The 27681-nt window shown below is 37.9% G+C and overlaps 1 protein-coding gene across 1 annotated transcript; it reads left to right on the top strand.

Annotated features, from left to right (window-relative positions):
- Positions 1 to 352: 352 nt before the first annotated feature.
- Positions 353 to 27243, top strand: LOC149078953 (vitamin K-dependent protein C-like). The gene is made up of 5 exons (XM_089241176.1): positions 353 to 599; positions 19753 to 20025; positions 22197 to 22518; positions 24235 to 24359; positions 25918 to 27243. Exons 1-5 carry the CDS (start codon positions 513 to 515, stop codon positions 26566 to 26568), a joined length of 1458 nt encoding a protein of 485 aa, XP_089097302.1. The 5' UTR covers positions 353 to 512; the 3' UTR covers positions 26569 to 27243.
- The last annotated feature ends 438 nt before the right edge of the window (positions 27244 to 27681 follow it).

Here is a 27681-nt window from a genome sequence, read left to right as displayed (position 1 = left end):
ATTTAGAACATCTATCAACAAAAGATAAATTTTTCCTTCCACATTGAAATCGAAACTACGTAATGCAAAAGTATATTTAAAAGGCATTTATTGTATGATAATAATGGCAATGAAAACATTGAATACATATATATTGGCATAATTTCCGCGAATGAGGGAAAAAAAGTCAATTTGAAGAGGAAATATACTTTGTATTTTTTATATAAATACATCTTCATGCCAATTTTATGAGCACATCAGGGAAAATATTTTTGTTTTGAAGCATCAAGTCGCGGGAAGTTCAAGGATTTGGCGATATTTTTTGGCTCCGAAAGGGAAAGGATAGGTTTGCAAGATAAAAACGTCAAGTGTTGATCTTTGAAAAAAGAGGATGCAAGTCTGGACAATATCTTCCGAGTTCATCTTTCCTTGAGAAACGTACGGGAATTTCTCCTCTATCCTCTTACTTTTTTCTCTGTGTGGACGTATATATGTTCGTGTGAGTGCGTGTAATTTTGAAAAGTTATTCAAAAATGATCAAAACATTCGGAATACTACCATTTGCAATTTTTCTAGTCGTTATCATCTGTGAATGTGAAAGAAGTCACTCCGAAGAAAATGTAAGTTCATGAAACTTCATTTCTAGAAATATGAATCTTTGTTTCTAATTTATTAGAACTCGAAAAAAAATTTAATTTGAATATTTAAATGACCTGAACAAAAATAACGATGATCAACTATTGGATAGCTGATGCACGTAAATTTTAAATATTAATCAAGAACGAGATGAAATTTAGCTTTACCGGGTTTCAGTTACAATTAAAAAAGTTATAAAAATTTGTTTACAATATGAATATTGTAATATTTACATTGGCTGAAATCAGTCCTTACTGTGTGACGCATTGTGTCCTTCAAGAGAACGCATACCAATGTTAGACAAATAGTATATGGGTAATTTTATGTGGGAACATGAACTGTGAATAAGATAAGTAAATTATTCAATACAGATTGGCCTTGTACAAACCAACAGTCTGTTTAATTGATAAGTTCAATAAAATGAATAATTTTTGCGATGGATTTTGTGATATTTCAGACTTCAGACAGTTAAGAATGAGAGTAAAGTTACAATGACCAGAATTGATATGTGACTAATTTCACGAATTTTGCTAACTTGAATACTGAGTATACTATTTGTATTGTTTTGAATTCATTTCTGAAATAAATTATAAGTGAAAAAAAAAATTGAATCAATGAATGTAATTAAGTTTTTTTTTCTGATAAAAAAATCCAAACTTTCAATATCGATTTTAATAGGGAACGGCGCTTTTACGATTTAGTATAATTTCTAGATAGTGCCGGAGCTTAAACATTTAGCGGCCCGTATGAGAAAATATTTTTATGGGCTGCTTCTCACGCATGGCTCTTAAAGATGTTGGCAGGGCTTAATCCAAGAGGTTCTCGAATCTGTGTAACTAACTACTTTTTCTGATTTGACGTATAGTGTCACATTATTCTTTTGCAATGCGTATTTCTTTGCGAAGTATTTGTGCTATATTACGTTCCGATTTTTTTTTGTCGGTGTTTGTGTGTGTCTTTTGAGGTTTTTCTTTTACACACTAGAAAATCAATGGCAGTGGGTCTGCTGAAACTCCTGTTATTAATTTCAAATTCATATCATGTGGCCTATCTGTTTCTTATGCTCCCTACTGTAACTAAACCTCCTTTTTAAACCTGAAATTTCTATGATGACGGCGTCCACTGAAGTGAAAGGATGTGTCTGTTTTCATGCTTTTGTGTAGATTTCGACGAAACCGATAACGAACGAAAGCAAAACATGTTGTTGAGAAACCGATGCACACTTCGAACGGGATCCAATAGAAAGGGGTGTAAATTTGTTTTCGCTTGTATTGTAGGCGCGATCTGACAACGAGATTACCGTAATGTTATTGTGTAAGTTGGTGTTCAAACATATTCCGCTAATCCAAGCGGAAAGTACGACTGCAAAACGATATCTGGATACTACAGGTACCTCATACTTCCTGTCGTACCAGATAATCATCTCTTGAAAGTTGTAAGTGTATTTTTCCTGGAAAATAAAGGTGAAAAGAGAATAACGTGGGAAAATTTTTCAAAGTGTGCCTTTCCATCATGTTTAGCGAGTTTCTTGAATACCTAGAAAACCCGATTGGTTTCACCTGGGAACTCATTTTCTCCCTTTCAAAAGTTTTGCGTATTCTTTTTGCCGCTCATGAGTTTTCTCGCACTGTGTGTACTCTCAATACGAGTCTGTGATCATCTGCAATTTCGTAAATTTATAGAATACGACCTTATTAAAATGATAAACCATCTCCAAAACAATAAAAAGCTAAACGAAAGTAAAAAATCGTTTTTTGCGTATGATTTCCAAATAATCCATTTTTTTTCCTCAATGCAAAGCTAAATTTTAATCTCTTTACTATGGTTTTACTTTTTTGATGTTTGTAAGCAATTAGGTGCGCAAGCTTTTTGGTTTGTAGTTCATGTTCCACTCTGAATTACTTTTATTGGAACGCTATACCTATTTGCTCCTGCTGTTCATTGCTATTTCGCGTGGAATCCCAGTTAAGAAATGGTGCTGTAGTGGCTCCGGGTCTAGGTCAATTCGTCGCGCTCAACTTGTCGCGGGATAATTCGTCGCAGTCAATTTGTCGCAGCGTCAATTCGTCGTGCTACAAACTCGTCGCGGTACAAATTTGTCGCAGGCTCATTTCGTCGCAGTACAAATTTGTCGCAGGCTCATTTCGTCGCGGTACAAATTTGTCGCAGGCTTATTTCGTCGCAGTACAAATTTGTCGCAGGCTCATTTCGTCGCGGTACAAATTTGTCGCAGGCTCATTTCGTCGCAGTACAAATTTGTCGCAGGCTCATTTCGTCGCGGTACAAATTTGTCGCAGGCTTATTTCGTCGCAGTACAAATTTGTCGCAGGCTCATTTCATCGCGACAAATTTGAATTGCTTTAAAATTCATATGTTTGTTGTGATCTTATAAATAGGGTAGGTGCTTTAGGCGTAAAAAATGGAACTAATTTTTTTTCTCATTTATTGGAAATGTTCCCTCTGCCAATCTATTTTAATTTTTAACAAATGAAGGAAAGTATTCATTGAAGTCATTAAATTTTTAAAATTTAATTTTTACCATATAAGTCGCATCTCTGTCGGGATTTCCATTTCTCGCAGTGAGGGATGTTGAAGAGCTCACCCAAATAAAAAATTGAGATCAAATAAATTTTTAAATTTTAATTTCCACCGTATAAGCCGCATTTCCCACTTCTTGTCGGGATTTGAGTCCCTGAGAACGGGTTTGAGTCCCTTATAAACGGAATGAATGGCGATTTTCAGCCCCCCCCCCTCAATGTTTCCTTCATGTCGGCACCTTTGACGGGCCAAGCATGCCGGAAGTGTTTGGTACTTGTGGGTTCTTGTCTTGATCTTGAAGTAGGAAATTTTGATTTCTGAATCATTTCTCTGGGTGCTCATACCCATTCCATAAAGTACCCTGGGCACCAACAGCACCTCTGTCTCTGACACCACTACAAATGTCAATCGATTTTTGATTTTTTTTCAACTCTAAAGTAACAACTCTAGAGTCAAAAGAATGAAATCATACTTTTAATTAGATCATTATTCTTCATGTACATGACACTCGAAATTAAAATTACAATATCAATTACATTTAAAAATTTAACTGGATATAAAAGTTTAATTATATTTGAAAATTCGGTTATAAAAATTTGAAATGTTAAATAATTGATTTTTGCTGTGATAAAATTTCAATATCATGTGGAAAAATTTCGGTTTGTATGATATTCCCCAAATTACAGTGAGCCTATCTTTAACGGTAAATTTTTATCTGCCCCATTACAGTATCTCCATAAGAACCTGAAATATTTAATTAATTAATAATTCAATAAAATTAATATTTAATTTTCACCGTATAAGCCGCACTTCCCGCTTTTGTTGGGATTTCTATTTCTCACAGCGAAGGGAGTTGGGCGCAGATCAAGGATGGAAATGTACAGTGCTTATGAATGATGATTCGATGAAGTTTTCATAATGCCCACAGGATGAGCACCGACAAAGGCAATGTAATCACCAATAAGAAAGATGACTATGGGTCAGTCGCATAGATACAATATAACCATTAATCTTATGTTTATAATCAGTCGCATATCTTTGGCTGGCTTGTTTGAATATTTTCACATAGTTTTCATTAGCGTCTAAGCTTTTGATACAAGGCTGGTGTGCTTGGTCTACGGCTCCAGTCAACGATTAGTAAAAATTTCTTCTTACAATGCAAGTGAATGAACATTAACAGACAATGTAAGATTATTATATTCAGAGGTATATTTCCTAGGTGGGGAGGGGGTATGCGGGCTTTATCCCAAAATGACAAGTTCAAGTGAAAGGGCGTGACCAAAATTAAGTAATTGGTGATTAAGAACATGAATTAGAAAGGAAGAAGGAAGGCAAGGTTTGAATAGCCCACAGGTGGGGAAAACTATAAATCCGCCTCTGATTATAGTCTACATTTATTAGGATAATTTTAATTTTAAAAACAATTCGTATCGTACATATAAACACTCCACAATATCTAAACCTTTATTTATTTTCAGTGCTATGAGTATCATTTTATTTACACTTATATACGTGAATATCGCAGTAAAAACCCGATGATGATTTATAGAATAATACGTGATGGTATTATGAACTACCATAATTTTTTTTTAAGATACGTAGAAGAATTCAATTTATTGCAATTTAAATTGAATTCAAACAATTTAATTTTAAAAAGTACTACATTATTTTTTGTCATCCGTATAACCTGTATCTCTTTTTAAGATACAACAAAAAACTCAAATAAAGATAATTAATAATAGTCTAATTCATTTTGAATTGCATTAAAAGTTTTTATAATTTCGGAACATGAATTATGGCGGAAAAAACTTTTAAACACACACGTAAACCAACATATCATTTCCACGTTCGGTTTTGCAATATTCCATGTTTATGCCAACAGAAATATGTAGACCGAGCACACCAACCTTGTACCAAAAGCTTAGACGCTAATGAAAACTTTGTGAAAATATTCAAACAAGCCAGCCAAAGATATGCGACTGATTATAAACATAACATTAATGGTTATATTGTATCTATGCGACTGACCCATAATCATCTTTCTTATTGGTGATTACATTGCCTTTGTCGGTGCTCATCCTGTGGGCATTATGAAAACTTCATCGAATCGTCATTCATAAGCACTGTACATTTCCATCCTTGAACTGCGCCCAACTCCCTCCGTTGTGAGAAATAGAAATCCCAACAAAAGCGGGAAGTGCGGCTTATACGGTGAAAATTAAATATTAATTTTATTGAATTATTAATTAATTAAATATTTCAGGTTCTTATGGAGATACTGTAATGGTAAGTGTTGGTGACTCTTGAAGAAAGGGGGAGGCGAGAGAAACTCGTGAGCCCATGGGGCAGATAGAAATTTACCGTTAAAGATAGGCTCACTGTAATTTGGGGAATATCATACAAACCGAAATTTTTCCACATGATATTGAAATTTTATCACAACAAAAATCAATTATTTAACATTTCAAATTTTTATAACCGAATTTTCTAATATAATTAAACTTTTATATGCAGTTAAATTTATAAATGTAATTGATATTGAAATTTTAATTTCGATGGCCTTTCTGCATTAACAAAAATAATTATTTTCAGTTAACTGCGTGTACACTTTTGTTCATGTTTTTATTTCACGTGTAAGACAAAAACCTACATACAAGCTCGCGTGGAATATGTACAGTGAAGAATCGACGGTTCGACGAATTGATTCTGCGCTGTAATATATAAATTGACGTCACGACGAATTGACACGGCGGAAAACTTGCACAGCTACGAATTGGAGCTGCGACAAATTTGTACCGCGACGAATTGACACTGCGACAAATTTGTATTGCGACGAATTGACACTGCGACAAATTTGTATCGCGACGAATTGGAGCTGCGACAAATTTGTACCGCGACGAATTGATACTGCGACAAATTTGTATTGCGACAAACTTGTACCGCGACGAATTGGCACTGCGACGAATTTGTACCGCGACAAATTGAGGCGCGACGAGTTGAGCGCGACAAGTTGAGTGCGACAAATTGACCGGCTACGAGTGGCTCCAGACCTGTAGTGCGGGTACCCCAGGGGGTTCGCGTCACTATATATCCAGTAGTACGTGAAAAACAATCAGCTTTGACAGAGAATGAGTAATCTAGCGAAATAAGTGATCTAGTAATCGTGCAAGGCACGATATACGGAAAAATACGGAAAAACGGAAGCCTCTACACATTTCTGGGGGAAGCAAACATCCTACTCTTTTCATAGGGTACCGAAACTTTGTGAGCATTTTAGGGTTCAGCTAGTCTTAGACATCTCAATGGGTGCACATTCATTCTGCGCATTTCAATCATGTGCAGGGTAAGTGAATTTAAATCCGCTTGATTTAAAGCATGATTTAAATTACTTGGTTATTTTTTTAAAAAATACATTGATTAAATCACAAAATTTAAATTTCATTTTTCCTTTGTATTAACTTCAATGATATTGAAGTAAAAGTGGCCAAGTATGGTATGCATGAAATTGAAACGTGTTAACGTTCTTGCCCACCTCGTTGGGCATTTTGTCTGTTGTGGCGTTGTATTTGTATTTGATTAAAAGAAATATAGTAGATCTGGTAAATATAGATCTGAACCTATATGTATATATAGGGTGCATAGCAAACGGGTGTGGGGGTGTATGGCATTTTACTGGCGAACCGTTCATCCTAGAGGTATACTTCCAATTAGAAAAGTTTCCAAATAACGTGTAGTACTCAGATATGTCATTCATGTTTCAAGGGTTTGTATAGTTATTAAAATAAAAAAAATACTTTTTATACAGTCCTTGTGTACCCCAAAACCCAATTAGAAAGTTGTTGCCCTGTCTCTCTTGGTGCCGCAAAAAAATAAAAAAATAATAATAATTCATGTTTCTAAGTGCAATATTAACTGAGATATTCTCGAATTCGGAAAACCAGCTCTATATGCGGAAAAGCCGTTTTACCCTCGTTTAACGCACCCAAATTTCCTCTGTATTTCGAATTTCGAATTCTAATATGTCAACAAATATCGCACTTAGAAACGTGGATTTTTTTGGCATCGGGAGATTCAAGGCAACAACTTTATAACTGGGTTTTGGGGCATACGGGGACTGTATAAAAAGTTCACTTTTTTATTTAAAATACCTCTAAGATCTCACGGCTCGCCAGAAAATGTCATACCTCCTGTTTGCTATGCACCCTATATAATCCTTAGATGGAGAGCAGAAAGAAAGCTGTTGAATCGAATTTTGCAGAAAAATATAAGAAGCTAAACTTAGATATAACTTCACTAGGTATTTTCAATGCATTGTCAATTGTACACTTGGGTTGTCCTGATGAATAAACAGAGAAATTTAGTTTTTGTGCAAAGTTTTAAATTCCATACCCTAATTAGCTGATTTAAAATAATAATAATATAGAAGTTGTATCAAATAAAATACCGTTGGACTTTAAAAGTCTAGAGTTCGATCATCTTTTTTTAAAAATCTGTGTAAGAATAGAAAAATGTGTAAATTATATTAAGCAATATGGCGTTTTAAGCACCGTCATGCAAGTCTGAAACAAATCATAATGAATAATACGTTCATCAATTGTGTAAGAAATAATCTGGTTAATAGATTATGTTTATCATTTAGTTGCTAAATGACCCTTTTGGTTGTGAATCGAGTGAGTCGAGAAACCTGTACCATATTTGATACCGAGTCACCACCAGGCATTTACTTTGGGGGGGGGGGGGGGGAGGCCCTCATGCGGGGTCGTCTTAAGAGCATCATGTCCGTGTCAAGTGATTTTTCTGAGGCCCTACCTGGTATAAATTCTCGAAAGTTTCAACCTGATCTCATTTTTGTGATCCCCTCTCTTCTCTTGAGGCCCCCGGGCCCATGCGTTAAGACGGTACTGCTCTTGTAACACACACAACTACAATGCCACAAGCAGGAACAGTACGACAGTACAAATGGTATAGTTTTTATATTCTAGAAACCTTGGGTTGTAGTGTCTAAGGATTTCGTCTGTAGATTATATACTAAAACTTTGAACTATATGAATTTAGCGCCATCTATGGCTAAAAATATATGACATTGAAGTTTTAGTCAAGTATTCAGATTTTTCGCATGTATTCTATCATCCAAAACAATCGAGAAAAAAAAATCAAAAATTTTAAATATTTCAAGTTTTAAATAAGCAGTTGAGGTTTTGATTTTAACCTAATAATAACTTTTAATAACTTTTCAAAGTAAATATATTTGGATAAAAAATCCTTCCTGGTTAGGTCCTGACTTATATCCTGTATAATCGGGACACCAATCGATGAGATGACTACGATTGGGATAGGATTTATATTCCGTGTTACCCGTGCTAACGCGCGCGCCTGGAGTTAAACTGTATACTGGTATTATTCTTAGGGCCTCCTCACAGGGGGATACTCAAATCGATTTTGAGTAGTCTCCCTCACACGGTGCTACTAAAAGAAAACTTCCCAGTTCACCTCCTTATCGTCCTGTTCTTCGTAAACCGGGATAGAAAAAACTCAAATTTGTAGCGATTGTACAAGCAGGATAAAGACGAAATTATTATTGTTTTATAAATAATTATCCTACACCATTATCCCCACTATAAAAGACGAAATTGAAGAAAATTATAGACACATCCATACATTGAAGAAAACATTCATTGTAGTTACGGTCACGGAAATTGGATTCCAAATTCATCGCATGCTACGGAACAAGTGAAGAGATCAACGCTGTCTCAAGAGCGTCATAAGGTCCTCGAACCGAGTGATTTTTCTGAAGCCCCTTGCCTTAGAAATACCTGCCGACCAATTTAAATAGTTGCTGTCAAAAATTTCACTCAGATCTTGTTTTCTTTGAGGCCCCGGCCCGTGCCTGGGTGGGGGCCCATGCGTTAAGACGGCACTGCTCTCGTAAATAATAGCACTATACGAGAAAAAAATGTTAATCCATGAAGTTAATTCGGGATCAGCGACCTTTCTTGAAACAGAAACACAGATTTTTGGTGCTCATATTTCTTGCTTGTAGTTCATTTGTTAGTTTATTCATTAATGCTAAACTAAATTTGAGAGATTAGGTGAAAATATATGCATTCTTAATGATTACCAAGATATGTTAAATAATTAATAAGCAGTCAGTTAATTTAAATATAAAAAAATCCGATTAATTTAATTTCTTAAAAATCATGATTTTTTCATACCCTGATCGTGCACTCGTATTCTACATGTTTCTGGTAATCCGCAAGCCTTCTATGCATATCAATGGAATGTACACTTCCTACGAATTTAAAGCGGCACGCGCGCCGTACACGCATTTTCTAGAGTACACTATTTATGAAGAACCACTACTCTGGATGCATAAGCATGGCGATAATTTTTCCAACAATTTTTAATATTATACTGTTTTCGGTGTATATGTCACCGTTAGTGTATAATTTACAGTTATTTCATAGAATAATTAGTTAAATTGTAGAATAACGCATACTTATTTTACATTTTAAGTAATTTTATTCTACAAAATAACTGAATTATATACTTTAACTGTAACAAAAACTTCTTTATGCCCATACACATGTAATAAAGTTTGAGAAAGAACCAATCTCTCATTTCTCTTTAATATACTTACAGATAGTGTTACTGTTATTCATACCTACGTACAATTCATCCTTTCAGTCTACCGACCGCAAAAGGAATCGTGACAGCACCGAAATATTAAAAAAAATAATAATAATAAAATAGAGGTTTATTGTCGATTTAGAAACATTTTTGTTCTCAGAATCCAGTCACGATGAGGTTACGCCATTTAATTTTACCACAGCCTTCATTATGCACATGAAAAAATAACTTTTTTTAAAAACATTTTGAACATAAAAGACATTGTAAATGGTTTTCCCCTAAATTTCTTCTTTTTCGAATTTCCTCCAAATGCGTGAAGACAGAGAGAGAGAGAGAAAGTCTTTATCACACAGAAATCAAAACCTTTCAGTGATGACTTTATAGTCATAATAACACGTGGTGCGCTATTTATATTGCAGTACTTAGTCAAAGATGGATCAGATTCAAGTAATGATAAAGAAAAAGAAAATTATCTAAGAAGAATCTTTTGTATTCAGCGTATTGGGAGGAAAAAACTTTTCTCCGATATTTGGATAAATATTTACAAGTTCACAAATCAATAATATCAGAATTCTGCAGAAAATAAGAGAAACATATTCTTATATGTTCAAGCATCCCATAGTACACTGAAATCATATTTCTTAACTCCTTAACTGACATAGCGGAAATTACCCCTGTAAAAATGCCGTCTTTTTTTTATAAAGTCCCCCGCTCTGAAGTGTCGGAATATGACCTATTTTCATAGAACAACACGGTTTAGTCCAGTGGTTCCCAAACTTTATGAAGCGCGACTCCCCTTTTGACAATAATTTTATCGGCGACAACCTACTGTGTGACCATATGCCCTGTTTCAGGGACTTTCTTGATTTTTTCGTTAATGAAATGCGCTTTAATTTCCGTAATCAGTGATGAATGAAATCAAATTTTATTTGTCGATATTTAGTTGGCAGAACTGTTTTATAATGAGATTTGAAACTACCCACATGATGAATCCTGCGGACTTGAAATCCATGAACACAGCCGCGATGACGGAATGCTTATTTTGCGTATCGTAATGGTACAGAATGGATAACGTGATAAGAAAACTCGGGGTCACCACCACCAAAGAGTAGTGCCCAGTGCAAAAATATTTTCGGGTTCTTTTGTAGGAATAATTTTAGTAGATTTGCTACATTATTTTGGATATTCATAACATTTTCATGGTTGTGACACAGCCGCCCTTGCTTTATTATACAAAATTATTTTTCCATTACAGTAGTATTTTCTATTGCAGCTTGCATCGAATACCCGGTAAACTCTCCACCCTCCTTCTTCCCGACATTTTTAAGCCCTCAATATTTTCAATGATTTCATCAAAAGAGCTTTACTTTGAGCACACTAACGTTTTTAATTGCTCATAATCTAAAATGCATATTTCCCCTATACATTCGAATACTACTCATCGCGTTCAGTGTTTTTAATTTTTAAAAGTATATAAAATTATTTTATTACTCAGTTGATTCTTTCTGAATCCCCTGTACAAATATTAACCTTGATCTACTGATTATCTTCTATTTAGAGTTTAATAAAATTACATTATATGGTAAGTTCAGCGGAGTTGAGAGAAATTTTTTAGTTTTGACATATTTTTACTTAGTTTCGAAAAATAAAAATAAATTTCTCATTCAGAGACGTATTCATTTTGGAGAATCTCTCGCGACCTCCCCTTTCGTCCAAGTCTACCGTTATATAACTTTGGTCCCTCTTTCCCGAAACACCGGTCATCCGCCTCCGAATGAAACTTAGTAAGGCTACGACAATGGGAAAATGTGTTTCATTGAGAAAAGTCAGCTTTACAAAATATCTTAACCCGTTATTGCTGAAATTAGTATCTTTCAGGAAAAGGCTAGATATCTCATCAACTTGAATTTTTGGATGTGATAACAATGGTAAAATATTGGGTCATATCTTCAAAGTTCAAGCTATTTCTCGGGTGTTTTCTATTTTCCGTCTTTGTAGAATTCATCCAGTTAGCAAACAAAATGTGGCATTTGACAGAATTGCAACAGCGAGTCATTTTCTACATAAAGATTTTGAGGGTAGCGAATGAAATGACGGTAAGACATTACACGATGTCTGGTGAGTATGGATCCCTAACGGATAGGGTGCCCCCTGACAGATATAAGTGTCCCTAACAGATAGGGGCTCTTAAGTTATGGGTCCCAATACAAACTTGATTCGCAGGGGCTTCCAAGGTGGGGATCGTACAAATACATTTACAGCCAGTGACTTTTGATCTATGGGTCCCGATTCAAACTCGATTCGCAGGGGCTTCCAAGAAGGGTCTTACAAATCGACATACAGCCTACGAGCCTTTGGGGCCTACCAGACCGTTTTACATCAGCATATCGAACATTGGCCAGGGATCTCCAGCCACTTCACGAATTGTCGGCCAAAGTCCGAATAACTTCTGCAAATCGGACTTTGGACAAGACTATGCCAATTTACGAAGTGGTCTTCCCTTCCGCGAATTAGCCGCACTTCGGGCTTTGGAAGTAATATATGTAATTGGTCATAGTCACTTCACAACAGATACAGAAAACTGGATGAATGAAGAGATATCGGTGTTTTTCAGGGAAGGAAAATTCATCTCTGCTCTCATGAGGACTCGCAACCCGGTCTCTCGTTTCCGGACAAGTGCTCTACCAACCCCTGTGGAGACAGATAGAATTCTCCCCGCCCCCCTCCCTTGAAGCGTATGTATATTGTTCGTGAGCGTGTGTATGTATTCGAGTCCCCATGAGGGCAGAGATGAATTTTCCTTCCCTGAAACACCGATATCTCTTCATTCATCCAGTTTTCCGTATCTGTTGTATTAACGGGAGAGTGACGTATTTCTGCATATAGATACTTTACCCTAAGGCGACTAGATAAGGAGCCTTAATAGTATAGCCCTTATTTTAGTGGCTATACTTTAACCCTACCGCGTTGTTTAGTATCATAACTTTAGGTCTCTCCATGCGCAAGTTATTTCAGGTCGAGAGAAATTTCTTATGCACCCTGTATATGAAAAATATTCACTGATTACGAGATAAGAGAGAGACTGGACATTTTAATAGACTGTGAACTTCTCCGCGAGGCCACAAAATGTTAATTTTAATACGATAAAAAGACACTGAAGCAGCCGGAACATGCACCTACAAAATCCTCAGAACTTTTGGAGAGACCAAATAATATTAGAATCAAAGAATATGGAGAATTCCAATAACGTTAGTATAAATATACTTATCATGCGAGAAAAACATTTTATCTGGAGTTATGACGTTGACACTATTTGCTAAATGTCACTAAAAGAAGGTCTTCCCGAGTAAACCTAGACAGCACAGCTTCACTGTTGACAAATAAGATACATCGTGAAGGACTTGTGTGTTTGCATGTGACCTCCCTTGTCTTCCATCGAGGTCCCATCTAGTCCAGGATGCATCGCTCGGTTAGAAGGTCGGATAATTTGGAATAAAATATCGCAATTATCTACGTATTGTAAATGTATATAAGAAATATTTTTGAACAAGTCTTAACCATGAAATGCTCAATTTTTTTTCCGAGCTGATAATTTTTTTCATAGTTAATGACACGAATTGAAACCCGGGAAAATCATTACAAAAAATCTTTTTCGAACTTCACAACTTATACTGGGACTTATTGAAGACTTGCGAAGCCTTAAAAACCGTAAGTTCAAAAAAAAGGATTGAAGTAATAATACTTATTTTCCAAATATACAGGGGATTCCATAATTCCCCCTTGCTGCGTTTTACTGGTGAACCGTCAATCCTAGAGGCATAATTCCAATTAGAAAAAGTATCCAGATATCGTGTAGAACTCAAATACGTCATTCATATTGTAAGGGATTGTATGGTTATTAAAATAAAAAAAATAACTTTTTATAGAGTCCCCGTGTGCCCAAAAACTCAATTAGAAAGTTGTTGTTCTGCCTCTCTTGAAAGCAACAATAAAACTTCCACGTTTCTAAATGCAATATTCACTGAGATATTTGAATTCAAAAATCAGAGGAAAGTTAGGGAAAAATATCATTAAAAAAAATTAATGGACAACTTCTGATTTATGTTGTTCTTACCGAACTTTACTTCGATTTTTGAATTCATATATTTCTGTGAATATTGCACTTAAAAAGGTGGAATTGTTTTTTGTTGGCCTCTGGAGAGATAAGGGAACAGTTTTTCAATTGGGTATTTGAGGATGGTGCCCGTATAAAAAGTTAATGTTTCTATTTTAATATCTGCACAACCCCTTGCAACATGAATGGCGCATCTGTACACGTTATTTGGATACTTTTTCTAATTGGAAGTATGCCTCTAGGTTCAACGATTCACCACTAAAATGTGGCAAAAGGAGAATTAGATAATCATTCTCTATAACTACCTTCTTTGTGAATGAAACTATAGTAGTTAAAAATAGAAAAATAAACAAAAATCTGATTGAAAAATGAAAGGTAGAGAAAAAAAAAAAAGAAATGCTACACAACAACACCAAAACATTTTAACTATTCAATTATCGAAATCACAGCCATACATTCTCTGCAACGTTTGCAAAGAGTTTTTGCCATTTATTGGGACATATCTACCAGCAAATTCAAAATATAAAATGGAAAGAATATGACATTCCCTTATGGGCAAAAGTATAGCCTATAAATCTATAGTTAGAGTTATGGATGTTGCAAAAGGCGATTCTGAACCTTTATCTTCAAAACTGGATACAGTAATAAAGGTTTCAAGAACACTTTACACATAATGCAAAGCTACGCATTTAAGAGTTAAATAATTTCAAAATATTCTCATATTCTCAAGGTAATTTTCTTTTTCATGACATGTTTGAAAAAATTAAAATCAAGGAATTTTTTAATGAAAGTTATGTTCGGACAAAACGCTCGTAAGAGATTAAGCTAGTCATAAAAAAATGGTAATTTCCAGTAATTTCGAATCGAGAGTTGACGTAATCTTGCTATATCCGTTTTTAGTGTTACGACTCCGGATTTATAATAGTCGACGCCCATAGCTATTTTTACTTTTTTTTTTCTCATTGATTAGCATAAACTCTGTACTTTTCTTTTCTCTCTTTTCATTTATGCTTTCTTGCGAGAAAAAATGGATGTACATAAGTGAAGACGTGTGCCGAACCGGATGCCTTTTTAACGAAGGAGTGCCGTCGAGAGACTCTTTCTTTCTCTATATATATATGGCATCTTCTTTTATTTTTTCGCCCAGTTATTTCAATTTGAGAAATTACCAATGAATTGTAAGGTGAAAGCGCTCTTCATAAACACTTACTTTTTTTCCCCCTTTTCTTATAAAGTCGCTTCATCAGTTGGCGGTTTTTCGCCTGATGCGTTTGTTTCCGGTATCATTCCAGAAATGATTACTCGTTCTTTACAACAGTGTTTCCCAAAGTGGGCAATATAGTACTTTGGAGGAGGCAATGGAATGGTCTGGGTGGGGATTGATAGATGCTATGGGCAGGGCCGTCTGAAGAGCATCGTGGGCCCCCGGGCCAAGTGATTTTTCTGAGCCCCTACAAGTCAAATTGTCAAAAATTTCAACCAGATCTCATTTTTGTGAGGCCCCTCTTATCTTGAGGCACCCGGGCCCATGCCTTAAGACGGCACTGACTATGGGTATAACATAGGATCCCATGGGTGGGTCAGTAAAGTTTGTGGGGCGATGAGTAATTTTGATGAAGAGGACGGCAGGATGGGAACCTCTACTTTATGGCATAAATATGAATGATAAACAAGCTCAAAACCAAGACATGAAAAGCCTGAAATGCATGTTAATTAATGAAAATTGTGACTTTCCAACTAGTGAACTGTGACGTATCGGCAATTCTACATTCTCTAGAAGTCTCAGTTAATAGGTTGTAGTTCCACGGAATATGAATATGAGCTTATTGTTGCTTAAAATTTTCTTTACGATGTTCAATTCTTAATTCTTAGCTATTTAATTGCCCCCGTTAGCTAATCACGTTACCAAATCATTAAAACTGTGTCACTCGCTGATCAAATGAGTAAGCACTCTTGATTTTACAGCTTGAAACACTCACTGATCATAACTGTAGCTGCTAATTACATTTCTGCAATTCGAATCGATTTCGGAAGTTTTGTTAGAAATTTGCAGCATGAAGGGCCGCTTAGAGCGACATCTACTTCAATCGTGGAAGAGGTATGGAATTACGAAAATGTGCGAATTAAGAAAATGCTGTAGCAAGTCATTAATTAATGCACTTCCATAAGGGCCATCTTAAGAGCACCGTGGAACCCCCCACCTAGCTGAAAGTGCCTGCCTATCCATTCACATGCTTTTGTATGAAAACGATTTTTCTCCCCCTTAATTTAGTAAAATTGGCGAACTTTTAAACAAATTTTTTGTTTGGCATTAAAAACATTTCTCACTCTGGCGACATTCGCTTGGCGATTTGAAGCATCTCTTTAATATAAAATAGCGGTAACCCTTTCGTCAGATATTTTTCAAATAACTCAAGGGCGACCTTTGAAGGGGGCAAGGACGTCCGTCTTTCTAACAGAGAAAAGAAACGTTCGGAGGTTACAAACTCCCACGACTAATTCCGTATTCGTATCATGGCGCCTTCTCTTCTTATGTGTGTGTGTGTATGTTGTAAATTTATTTATTTTTTTGTTATTATTACTATTATTTTTTACCATTGACCGTAAAAATAAGCAACGATAATAAGAGTTAAGTCCCAAAATACTTTGAACATAAGGTAAAAACAATATTTATTTGTATTCCGTTCATCTCACCAAACACTTTAATTTTTCATATTATACACTATACATACTCAACCCATGGCCCTCGTAGTCGTCTTATGTGGCCCGTGAGCTCAAACCTAATTTTGTAAAAAAATCAACTAAATAATTTCATACAAGTATTGTTTGGTTAAACAGTGTTTATACATATTGTGGCATTTCACCAGTTCCAGATTATTTAATTGGCCCACAGCCAAATTACAAATCACTCAAGCAGTCTAGGTTTCCAGTTCATTCAAGTGACCCGCAGCACATTTACAGATCACATAAATCACTTGCGGTACAGTTCCAGATCACTAAAGTGGCCCGGATACTCTCTCCAAACCAATGAAGCCGCCCGCGTAAGGACCCATAAAGGTGAGGCGGCAAGGCATAGAGCCCCCAACGAAAATTCTCACTGAATCAGGTGTCTTTACCACCTTGCTCAAATTTTTTTTTCATTGTCAATTTGCTTAAAAGATCAATTCAACAATGGATCTCTCTCTTGATGAGGGGAAGAGGGGGCATGAGAAAAAAATATGGTCTAGAGGGGGGGGGGGGAATGGTTATGGGTAAAAAAAGGTTAAGAGACACTTGACTTACACCACTGTGACTTTAACCCCCCCCCCCCCATATATATATATACGCAGTGCTACCTCGATATAACGATATTTTGCGGGCCAATAAAATATTGTTATAGAGGGATTATCGTTATATCGAGAAGCATCAGCCAGGACCGCCTTAATATATGGGCTCACTCGGGCCCGGCCCGGGGCACCTAGAGAAGAAGGGCATTACAAAAATGATATCTTATCTGGTTGAAATTTTTGAGTGAGCACGTAAATTTGCCTGGCAGGGTCTCGGAAAAATCCCTTATCTCCGGGGACCTACGATGCTCTTACAACGGCCCTGGCAGCAATTTACCATTACACTATAGGCACTTTCAAACAAGACATAAAAGAAATATCGTTGTAGAGGGATTTAGTATTATATCGAGTATCGTAGTAGAGGGATTTAGTGTTATAATCGAGTAACGTTGTAGAGGGATTTAGTGTTATAGTCGAGTATCATTGTAGAGGGATTTAGTGTTATACCGAGTATCGTTGCAGCTAGGTTTCACTGTACTTTGGGGGTCAGATCTCACTATGATGGGGGGTCGCTGAAACAACCGAGGAACCCGGACCGTTCTTTGGGTGAGCGAATGCGTTAAGACGGCCCTGATACGCATATTCAGTTTTCTGTATTTAAAATATCTTGTCTTTGACTGATGATCCTGCATCTACCATACACATATTATATCTATGGCCTAGGATATAATACACATAGTAAGTGATTTTCACCTGTCGCACACAGAGAGAGAAGAATGAGAAATAGTTGAAGGCACATTGTCCGAATGGAAAAAAAAGAAGAGAAATTTGCAAACAATCAAGATCGTGGGCATTTTGCGTTTGTTTTGCTAGCGTTACTAGGGTGGGATTGCTTTCTCGAGTGGCACCTGAATTACCACACCTGAGGTGCACAAGCAAGAGAGAGAGAGAGACGGATACCTCTCTCTCTCTTTTCTCTTGTGTTATATGCACACATAGATTTCAAGCACGTGTGCGCCGTCACCTGCGCTGACTCTGGTGTTTCCTTTGTTTTCGTGGTATGAATACCCCGAAGGTCAGTGTACAATTTCAGTGCTGTTGTCACTTCGGGCGAGGGTGGAAGATACGGTTTCGAGATTGCTCTCTCTCTCTGTGTGTCATAGGCGATTTTCAATGTCTAAGTTTCTTGGCCGAGTTGCTACAGGTGTCTGAATTCTTTCGGATTACAAGGATAGAGTCATATAAATGAAAAGGAGCCGATTTCCCTGTTAAATTGCGTCGCATTCTCTGGCCATTGATTTTCGGCGCTTGTTTCACTTTTTGAACATGAATAGCGCTATAGAAGTTCTCTCTCTCTCTCTATAGCCCTAAATCGAAATTTTTTTTGTTTAGTAAACAATTCTATCATATTATTTACAGCGGTAATTCCAACATAAAACCCGTGCTTTCATTCGATTTCTTCAAGCAACTTGAATCTTGGTAAGCCGGGATAAGCACGAAGTTTGGCTCTCCCAATACAGGGCTGTAACTAGCGGGGAGCAGTCGGGCCTAATGCCCCGATCGGGGGCACAGAATTTATCTTGTAACTGCTCCTTCTATATCATACGGGGGCGCCAAAATCATAGGTGGAGATAGACGTGAAAGTTTTGGGGGCACGATGATGATGATGATATCAATTCATATATACGCATATACATTAGGTCAGTTGGCCCCACCTTTGACGCTGGGAAGGAGGGCAATGTTTCCCCCCCCCCACCCCGTATCTCCATCCATGGCCGAAATGCGTGCTTCCGTCGGCTGTCAAAGTGTCTAGTTACGACCCCGTCCCCATTTGAGGAGCTTATCTAAAAAAAAAGAACAGTTCCATTTTTTTTTTCAAAATTCATTTTTCAACGGTTTCTGAATCTTTTGATGAGCTCTACCGAAAGGGAAACATACCCACCTCATTCATTCAATTTGGTATTTTTTGGTAGAACCTCTCGATAACGGTCACCCACGGTACCTAAAATTTTGTCCGCTAACGAAGAGTGTTCGTTAATATATATATAGTAAAATACATTGAGTCCCATATTGACGTAATTCAAAAAAAGTGTCCGTTATGGGAAGTTCCGCTGTAAAATGATCGTGTTTCTTATGTTAATGACGAGAAGGTAGTAAGGTAAAACCTTCTCGAATCAACAGGTGACGTAGAAATTTTCAATTCTTCAGATTTGACCATTTGGATTAAAAAGTAACATTTCCACTAATTTTTTTTCCAAAACGGAACACTTACAAAATTCAAATGTAAATGACTCCCTTGAATATTCAAAGAAACATAATATTTCAATATTCTTCTACATTCCTATATGCCACCTGTTGGTCTATTTTCTACTTTTGTAAAGAACTTCTACTGTAAATTTAGCAAAAGTAGAAATGTTCCATTTTGGAAACAAGCTCCTTATTTAATGTTGGAGGGACGGTCAATTTGATGCCCATCTTTGGCCTATGGGGCACCAGATCGGCACCCAAACATCCATTGCGGTTGGTCTTCTACGTATCGATCAATACTTCTTTAATGATGATCTGATCGAGTTTTTATGTTTTTTAAAATAGGTGCAATTAGTGAATAGCAGCCTCAGTGATGGACACCAATACTCGATTGAATCAACGTCGAAGCCACCTCCATCGTCAACGGTTAGTGGTGGAAAGCGTAGGCGCAGTCAAAACCGAGAGATTTACTCTTCATGGACGCCGTGGTCAAGATGTTCACCTCGATGCAAGCAGAAACGAACCAGACATTGCAGTGTTCCTGCTGAATGCGGTGCCAGCCTCGTCAGAGAAGAAAGAGCCTGTTTCAAAGACCGGTGCCGAAAGCGTCATCAACAGGTATTAACTAATTAATTAGTTAACTTTTTAATAAAGGATTTCATTCTCACGTAAGTCGAGTTCGGCTGACAAGCAACGTTCTTCGTCACCTTACGAAAATTTTTGAAGCAAAAAGCCAGAGAATTTTGAAATATTCTTCTCGCAAATATGAAAACTAGTTTCATTGTGAACACCCCTCCCTTCTTTTTCGATTAAAATTCTCATCAGGTTTGAAGCTACGGTCGCATCTTTCGCCAAATTAGAAAGGAAATCCTAGAATACGAAAGAAGTAGTACCTATTTTCGCAAAAATGCATACAGGAGGTACGAAATGAGTAGACATCCATCCATCAATCATTAGCCTTTTACTAAATCTTCCCCCACCCCATTTTTTGCTAAAGGGATTGTTTATTTAGCTTGAACCCTCATGGCGTTGTCAATGTGTTATCAAATATTGTTCATCAGTAAGATCTATATTTGAGGGTATTTCTCATATTTGTTTCAGCTACTTCATCAAATTCAACGGATTTTGTCATCAAAAGACTTAACTAAGTTATATCTTCGATCTGCAAGCCCATGTGCAGGATAAAAAAACCGAACCCCAGGCCGAATTTCGTAGATTGCAATTTCTAAAACTAACTTTTCAAAATTGTGTGTTATAGCATAAAGCGAGGGATACCTATATTTGAAAGACCCCTTTAAATTTCGCGAAAAAATTACAAACTTGTGCTGCCATCTATTCACAAATTCATTCTGTTTTAGTGATAAACTGGAGGTTTTCTAAGTTTTGACACCAGCGGATAGGACCGGACTCAGACAACTGTGAAGGGTGTGGCATCACTGGGCCATGAAACGAGATTAAATACATTGATATTACGCATTTTTATTTTAAATGCTTACCAAAAGATTAAAGCTTGAAATTCTACAAATTTGTAGACACAGTGTATCATGAGAAATGATAAATGTGTCTTATACCACCAGTACACATACACATAACCTCTCCCCGGGCAGTAGGGGAAGGGGATTGACAGGTTCATGCCCCCCCCCCCCGGCCAAGTAATGTTCCATTTTCAGTGGGAGGGGGTGCCCTCATCATTCTGGAATTATCAATCTATAAATTTCATTTTTATTCTCAAAAAATCATAGTACTAGACTGCATTATCATGAAGCACGTGGACCATACCCAGGTAAGCCCTGCATTAAGATGGCACCAAGGGCAATGGTTCTCAAACTGTGCGTCACCGTTCCTAGAGACTTCGGCAAACTCCGTCTGAGGTGTTGCGAGGAGTTGGTGGATTGATGTGAGCCCGTTCAGAGTGCATTGTAGTGACTTTTTTTTTTCCCAGAATAGTCTGTGAAGCCACGGGTGAATGATGGCATGTTCAAGGGAGCCGCAGACAGATGAAAAAGTTTGAGAACCGTTGCCCGAGAGGGCATAGGCCAAGGTTCAATGGCAGAATCCAATCAAAGACTTTTGAAGACACTTCCTCCTCCCCTTGCGTATATGTAGAGCGAAACATGTAGAGAGAAAAATTTGAAACAACACGTGTGATCTCCGGGCTAGACCACTGCTAAATGCCATGGTCATGCACAGTAGCGTCGGAGCGTGGAATGATTTCGGCGTTTGAGTACGTGAAGTAATGGGGGTGGGGGGGGGGGGTCGAACACCTTCAGAATAAATCCAGAGATCAAAATTTCATGCATTAAGTTTAAATTTAAAACACTTCTGACGTCCCTGCATGCCATACAAATGGTTATTGTAAAGCACCACAGAATGGTTTTCGAACCAGGCCCAGACCCCCTTCTATTTACCCTGTGACCACACACCTACGGCATCCGAATAATAATAATTATATAAATCGGTTAAACGCTGGTTCCTTGTAATTCCATCAAACCGCTGAGAATAAGTACACGTCAAAAATGCTCATCGCAACGCAACTTAACAAAATTTAGCGCACACTTTACGAAGGAGTAAAAAATGACAAAGGGGTAAATAAATAACAAATTTTGATTGAAATGCAAGAAATTGGCTGCTACGGCGGATTGGGAGGATTTTGGTACTGTTTGCTTATTTTATGATTTAAAAAAATATATATTTTATGAACTCATCAAAAGCCTGTGCCATAGGCTTTAAATATTGCTGAAATAAGTGTTGAAATTATAATTAATAGTGAGTGTTCTCTTCTCCATCAGATGAAAGGAGAAAACGCTAGGTACGAACAAGCGGACGGGCCGCAATCCAGGGTTGAAACTGCACCAGTATCATCTGAGTTCCGGGTGCTGTACCATTTGCAATCTTTCCCGTATTCCGATTGGTCACCGTGGTCTCCTTGTTCCCGTTCATGCCTGACTCGTAGATCCAGAGTCTGTCAGTTCCCGCAGATATGCGGCAACAAAGTCCTCCAGGAAGACGCTCTCTGCTACATCGACGGATCCGCCTGTGAGAAACTCTACAATAAAAAACGGAGGAAGAGGAAGAAGTCGTCTCTGATGAGCAATGAACACGACAAAAAAGGTTCGATACTTTCTGATGTTGCTTTAGTTTCGATCAGTTTCTTTGTACGTGTACAATATTTTGATCAAACTCTCATTATCAGAGCCCGGAAGTTTAGGCGCTAAAAATGGTCAAAATAGGCAGGCAAAAAGGCACTTGCTTAAAATGGGCACTAAAAAGACATTTATAATTAATGGATTGGCTGCACTTATTCCGACTACTGCTTTAATTATAGCTTATAATAACTGAATTCTTACCCAAGTTAAATTGATTTTATGCCAAAAAGTGAAGTGTTTGCCAGATGCCGAGCCCGTAAAGAAAAAGATTGTGGAGCTCCTTCCAGCTACGACAATGATTATCATTTATTTATTGCATTATTTGGAAAATTGATTATCATTTTTATAGTTAAAACACAGCTACCATGTTTTATTGCTGAAAAAAATTTCCTTTTTTTCATTCGTATTACTATGTATACGATATACAACATACAGGCCAAACCGGGCCTTTCCAGGTTTGGCCGCACCTGTCACCCGCAACCCCCCTGACAACACCTCTGGTCAATTCAATCGAATGCCAAATACCTAAAATAGCTTGTAGTTGTGTTTGCAGTGCATTTGCTGGCCGCTGTGGTGGTCGAGTGGCCATAGTGACGGACTCACCATTGCCACAGTGATGGTCGGCTAAAGTTAGTTTTCTGTGGTTCCCAACTTCAAGGCGCAAATGCGAGCTGATCTCCCGTTTAAAAAGTCTCGCCACAGAGAGCAACATACCTACAAACACTACAAATGTAATTCAATCATAACAACTCACTTCACTTGTGAAATATAGAGGGCAGCACTGAAAAATCAAACACAACACTACATGCGCACTCAGACTATTAGACTGTTAGGTACACACACAGTTACACTTCCGGCACAACTCACTAGATAGTAAATCGGCCATAGATGGTGATACACCTGAGTTGTGCTCGGTTTGAAAGAAAGTGCATTTGTGCTGCCATCTGAAAAATTTATGGCAGATGGCAGCACGACACACATAACAAGCATTATACACAAACAAACTTCCCGTTAAGTTCACAACCCGTACACGCACATTCCAACATGTACCAATTCGTTAGAAGTTCCGCAGAGGAATATGTAGGTGATGCATGTGCGGCTTAGGGCCGTATTCACCGACATGGTTTAAACTGTAGTCACAATTTTTGGATAAGAAATCAACATAGATTGGTTAAAAACTCGAATTTAACCAATCCGTGTCGATCTCTTATCAAAAAATTGTGACTATAGTTCAAACCATGTCGGTGAATACGACCCTAAGTAGGCTGTGTGGTCAAGTAGTAGTATCAGTGCATTTGTGGTGTAAAAAATAAAATTTGCCCCAATGCAATATGGGACTCCCGGGGGCCAGAGCCTTCTCAATTCCTGCACTGCCTGGGTGAGCCAAATGCGAACTGATGACCTCTTGGGACATTGATCTGCCAGCTATACATATACAATGCCGTCCAATATATGAGTAAGATATGCTATAAGATTGCACATCTGAAACAAAAACATTCATGTTTAACACTATTCGGCTAAAGCGAAGTTAATGCCGGGAAGCACCAAGTTTTCTATCTCTCAGGAACTTGCACGTATCGACGTTTAAATGGGGCTAGAGATTCCGGGCTCTACTCATTATCATGCATTCCCTTGTGTATGAGGAATATCAGTATCTGATTGGTAATTTATTCTCGTGTAGATAGCACTAAAAGTCATCCTCTGAGCAACATCAAATGCGGAATTCAACGGAAAAACCCTGGACTGCGGCAGTTCTTGAGAATCATTGGCGGACGTGAATCTGTGAAAGGACTTTGGCCATGGCAGGTTTGTACCGATTTTGTTATGCGCTACTTGGACAACATGTTTGAAATTATTATGTTCTATAATTTATGAGCTAATTTTGGTACATTTTTTTGAGAAATTGAAACAATTAAATTAAATATATACTTTTTAAAAAATTTTAATCTACATTCTTTAGCAGGACCAAACTGGGGGAGAGGGGGACAGCAGGCGGGTCTGATGTCTCGGACTAGAGGGGGCGCTTATTTTTAACCCTTTAACCTCTCCTACAACATTACAAGGGGGTGCCAAACTGAATGCTGGTCTTGGCTGACTAAGCATCTAGTAGCGGCCATGTTCTTTATCCCCTTATTAGCTGTAAAGGCCTTTTAATAGCTTGATTTTTCAGTATTTATAACTATTTGTTTTCTAGATACATAGTACTGTATACATACATGCAATATTTTACAGTCTTCGATTTAACCACCAGTGTTTCGTGCAAGAGTTCCCAGCGATGCGGAAGCCGTTGGATTCCATTGGCACTTCCCAATCTCTGAATGGTGCGAAGAGAGTGATCTATCGCCTGACACACTTTCGCGTCCCCCTCTGAAGACTCTTACCCACCTCGCAATGCAAATGCACCGCAAGCCTCATGTAGCCTCTGTTGACAAGTTGTTTCAGAATTTGGACGACAAATGACAGCGCAAGTTTAACACTCAATCTGGATTTCTGAGAAACAAACTTCACGTTAGATTCGCAACACATACACACACATTCCAACACGTACTCATTCATTAAAAAGTCCATAGAAGAATATAGACTAGGTGTCTGTGTGAAGGTGATACGCATTTGTTTTAACAAGCTTCTCTGCTTTTGCTTCGAAACATTGCGACAGTATTTCGACTGGCTCGTCCACAACTGCCTTGTTCCTGTTACAGTGCCGTCTTAACGCATGGGCCCCACCTGGGCACGGACCTGAAGAGAATGGAGACCTTACAAAAAATGAGAACCAGTTAAAAATTTCGAGAATTTGCTAGGTGGGGCCTCGGAAAAATCACTTGGCCCGGGGCTCATGATGGTCTAAAGACGACCCTGTCCTGTTATCATTGCGTACGAGTACGGAGGAGGGAAGAAGGGTACGCATTTAACTTACTTGTAGTATAAACGACATTTCCTTTCTTGGTTTCCCTACAGCATTCTTGCCACTATTAAAAAATCAACCAATATACATGGTCATCAGCTGGTAGTGCAATCTGTCGTTAAGAGTGTGGTTAGGGCAACTTCCTAAATACATTTTGTGGTCACTCCCAAAAACTGCTTCTTTCACTCAAAGTGTTTACCCGATATTGCTTTAGAAAAACCATTCACATATTTTTATCCTTCTTTCTTTCAAACTGAGCACATTTTCGGTCTATCGCCATTGGCTTTACTACCGAATGAGTTGTGCCGAAAGTGTGTGGGTGTTTACCAAACAGTCTGGGTGCTTATAATATAGTGTATGCGCACTATACATTTTTTATCGGCAGAATTGTGCATGTGTTAGTTTTAAAGTATAAGTTGTATTCACACACATTCTGATCTATGTTTTTACTCTACTTTTCAGGTGACTATCTTGAATAAACACAGAGAACCGTTTTGCGGAGGAACTCTATTGTCTGGTGCGTGGGTATTGACTGCGGCTCATTGCGTCCGCCGTAAGCTTTTCGTGCGCGTCGGAGAACACGATCTCATGCTGGACGAAGGTACGGAGCAAGAGAGCCGAGTTCTAGACACTTTCGTCCATCCAGATTACGATCCGGACACGGTCAACAACGACATCGCTCTCCTGTTACTGAAGCAACCTTTCGAGCTTGACGCGTATGCCCAACCTGCCTGCCTACCGTCGATGGACGAAGAGTTCCCCGAGAACGTCCGAGCAACTATCCTGGGATGGGGCAAGCGACGGAACACCGCTGTTTACGGCACTGACCTCTTACACGAAGCTGAAGTACCAGTCGTCAGCTCGGAAGAATGTAGAGGGGTCTACGAGAATTACCAGATCACTGAGTATATGATGTGCGCCGGCTTCAAGAAAGGCCGAGTTGACTCCTGTGCTGGAGACAGTGGAGGTCCCTTGTTGCACAAAAAGGACGGCAAGTGGACAATCTACGGTATCACAAGTTTTGGTGAGGGTTGCGGCAAAAAATACGGCATATACGCTAAGGTATCGAAATTCGTCAAGTGGATAAGGAGAACGATTGGTAAACACTCTTGAAGTAAAATCATTTCATGATACATACATCTATTTTACATTCTTACGATCCATAGCATGCGCTCTGGACGTGAAGGAAGAGCAAAGTTGCCAGCAAAGAGTACATAAAGTACGAGGCGGAAGGTCTGGTTGATACGAGCGGTTTGGTCTTTCGGATTTGTGGACATGACAGAGTGAGCCAACTTACATTTAGGAGAGATGCTAATGGACCCACTACGTATTCTTTCTTGTGTAAGATCTTCTAGATTAGAAATAATCGTAACTTTTTGTAATGATGGACAAAAGAGTTACTCGATTTTATTTCATTAGGATGTGCAATTTTTCGTGCTTATGAACTCATTATGAACTAATTTTTTTATGTAGTTTCAAGAACTGGTCTACGTCTCTCTCCGTGAATTCTCCTACCTCCGTCAAACTGGAGAATGAACAGCGAAATGAAGTGATTGTTAGGCGTAGCAAAAGTATTCGAACTTCCGTGGCACTCATCTGGAACAACAAGCATCATTTCAACTTTTGTTGCCTCAGCTTGAGGCTCAAATCCAGGGCCGTCCTTATCAGACGCGAGGCTTTGTGCGAAGATGATTTCGGAACTCGTTAATTCATTTGCATCGTTCGAAAAAGTGGAAAACTCTCCCATATCACCAACATTTTTTTATTGTACAAAGTTAGAAATATTTCAAAATGAAAAAAAAAAAAAAAACGAAAAACAAAATGGCGTACACAAAGAATTTATAATTTTACTTGGTTCAATGAAGATATACATTGAAAATAATTTGAAAAATATCAAAGTAATAATTTTATACAGTATGATAGCACTCTATAGTGTTTTGTTCTTATGCATAAAAAACTAGCGCGCTTATATGCGCTTAGGATGCAAATGGGTTAACCTCGATAAGGGCCGCAACTAGATACTAAAAATTTCCTCCGTCACAAACGGCGAATATCCATTTTGTCGTCCACCTTCTTCGTAAATTTGAACGAGCAAAGTAACCTTTTCGTATTTCCTAGTCCAGCACCCGGGGCACCAGATCCCCCTTCTCCTCTAGTTGCGGTCTTGATTCCGATTTCATATATTTTGGGGGAGAGGAGGAATCAGCATCCAAATATTTGTGCATT

Source organism: Pholcus phalangioides, unplaced genomic scaffold, assembly GCF_987345545.1.
Source record: "Pholcus phalangioides strain wild (caught in Gottingen) unplaced genomic scaffold, Ppha-v1.0 ptg000013l_1, whole genome shotgun sequence".
Taxonomy (NCBI): domain Eukaryota; kingdom Metazoa; phylum Arthropoda; class Arachnida; order Araneae; family Pholcidae; genus Pholcus; species Pholcus phalangioides.
Note: the sequence above shows the minus strand (reverse complement) of the source record. Positions and strands in the feature narration are given on the sequence as shown.